Genomic DNA, 2,305 nt, shown 5'->3' with positions numbered 1-2,305 from the left:
GTGGTGGAGTACGCGGCGCGGACCGACGCGTGGCTGCCGGTGGCCGACCTGCGGCGTCCGCAGAGCTATGGCCACTGCATGGTGGCCCACCGCGACAGCCTCTACGTGGTGCGCAACGGACCTTCCGACGACTTCCTGCACTGCGCCATCGACTGTCTCAACCTGGCCACGGGCCAGTGGACGGCGCTGCCTGGCCAGTTCGTCAACAGCAAGGGAGCGCTCTTCACGGCCGTGGTGCGCGGAGACACCGTCTATACGGTCAACCGGATGTTCACGCTGCTCTACGCCATCGAGGGCGGCACCTGGCGGCTGCTCAGGGAGAAAGCCGGCTTCCCACGGCCTGGCTCCTTGCAGACCTTTCTCCTAAGGCTGCCTGCTGGCGCCCCTGGGCCTGTGGCTTCGACAACGCCAGAACTGTGACCTCTGGGCCGGCTTTAGGAGGGAGGAGACGCCGCGACTCCTCCCTGAGTTATGGCTGTGTGAAGCCGGCCTTAGAAGTAGCTGGTAACTTCCCTCCTTCTACTGAGACACCCAGGTCTGGTGCCTTCTGGTGGTGTGGACATGTTCAAGAAGCTCAGGGAGCAGCGATGATGCCATCAAATCACTTGGGCTCTGTTGAGAGCTGGTGGGTCACAGTGTCAGTGAAAAGGGTAGGAGGAGTTGGGATTTGAATAATCCAGGCTTGTATGTAATGGGCTAGTGATTGAGCATGGCTGGGAGTGACTTAAGTGATGTTAATCAAACTGCCCGTAGTAGGCAAGAATTAGGCACCTACTGTATGCCCAATGTAATGCCTAACGAGAGCTCTAGTTGCCACACAGGGATCCAGGAAGCTTAGAGGATAACCCAGAAAAAAATCTTAACAGTTGCAGGACAACAAAAAGGTTTACACACACTTGTCTTGATCCACAGAGTTGAAGGCAACATGCAAAAAAATTGTAAACCACCTACAGTATAATAAAGTGCTGAAGAAATCAGGGCAAAGGGAAAATAGGAAGAGGAAAAATATTTAACTGCAGAAAAGAGAAGAGTGTGCAAACTCTATGGAGAAGGTGAGCAGGATACCATTAGCTGCTGAAAGGGGAGGCTCAGACCATAGAGGCTGAGAGCTCAGAAGAGAAGCAGGGTTGGGGAAGGCTGGAGCAGATCTGGAGGGTCTCTGCAAGTCCAACCATACCGGCAGAGCAGCAGTAGTTGGGGCATCTGGAGAGGTGGTGAGACTGGGCCAACTTGTAGCAGATAGTGACTGAGCTGAGTCTGGAGTAAGACCTGTGAGGGTGAGAGAATTTTTCACGTTCCCTTTTGGGACCCTTAGGGGAGCACCCAGGTATAAGCCCTTGCCCACCCTGTTTTTGCCATCACCACAGGAGCAGTGGACTGTTAACCCACGTAACTTCAGGTATGAGCCAAATCCTGCCTCATCTTCCTCAGTTGTAGCCCCTCCTCCATATTCTACAGGTTTGTTCTCTTCTGTCCTATTCTGACCTTCGCGATTCCCCTGGCCGGGATGCCTTGTCTCCTTCTCTCTCCCTGTCAGTGCTCTACCATCCTATGTGCAGCACTGGCTGACCCAGCTCTTCGTTTTCCTGACCTGGGCTGCCTGCATTGCTCATTGGAACCCTGGCTGTAACAACATTGTGTGTGCACAACCACGTGTGCGGATTGTAAGGGCAGAGATCATGTTCAGTGAGCTGGGGGACTTCCCTGTCCATGATTAAAATGATGATGCCTTGAAAGAACCCAGGCTACAGAGGCCACCAGTTAGCAACCTAGTGCTGACCTCTGTTGTTGGATGAGGACTCTCGTTCCTTCATCAAAATCCCCAGCTCTGGCTTTTGGGAAGATGCCTGTCCCAGCCCTCTCCAGCCTCTCCATGGCCTTGGGAAGACTTCTCTGGGTGGTCCTGATTGGTCTCCATCCCCCAGGACCTGAGGCCCATGGGAAATCTTGGCCTCATCAGAAGTGGAGAATGCAGTGTTGGCATGGCACCTCCGGGGCATGGAGGCTTGCTCCAGGGCTGCCCCTAGCTGCCTCTTCTCTTAGAGGCCTATGTCCGAAGCCTGGAGAATGCCGCCCTCAGAAGCCTGGGACCTTCCAGCCCTGGAGTAGCCTACTCTCATAAGTCCCAACAATAAACCCTGAGTTTTTCTTCTTGTGAATGATGTGCAAGGTACTTTCACATCTGTCTTCCCCCTCCAGACCTACCTTGGGCCTGGGAGTTGGGTACCGTCTTCTTGTGGCAAAAACTGACCCACTGGCCCAAAGCCACACAGCATAGCAACAAGAGTTTCTCACTTGTAGTTCT

At 54.1% G+C, this 2,305-nt stretch overlaps 1 protein-coding gene across 1 annotated transcript; it reads left to right on the top strand.

Annotated features, from left to right (window-relative positions):
• The first annotated feature begins 6 nt into the window (after positions 1-6).
• Positions 7-2,141, top strand: KBTBD13 (kelch repeat and BTB (POZ) domain containing 13). The gene has a single exon (XM_011940395.1). The coding sequence runs from the start codon at positions 79-81 to the stop codon at positions 418-420; it is 342 nt and encodes a 113-aa protein (XP_011795785.1). The 5' UTR covers positions 7-78; the 3' UTR covers positions 421-2,141.
• Positions 2,142-2,305: the final 164 nt, after the last annotated feature.

This window comes from Colobus angolensis, unplaced genomic scaffold, assembly GCF_000951035.1.
Source record: "Colobus angolensis palliatus isolate OR3802 unplaced genomic scaffold, Cang.pa_1.0 Scaffold19, whole genome shotgun sequence".
Lineage (NCBI taxonomy): Eukaryota > Metazoa > Chordata > Mammalia > Primates > Cercopithecidae > Colobus > Colobus angolensis.
The sequence above is the reverse complement of the archived record's forward strand: the minus strand, read 5'-3'. Positions and strand labels throughout refer to the sequence as shown.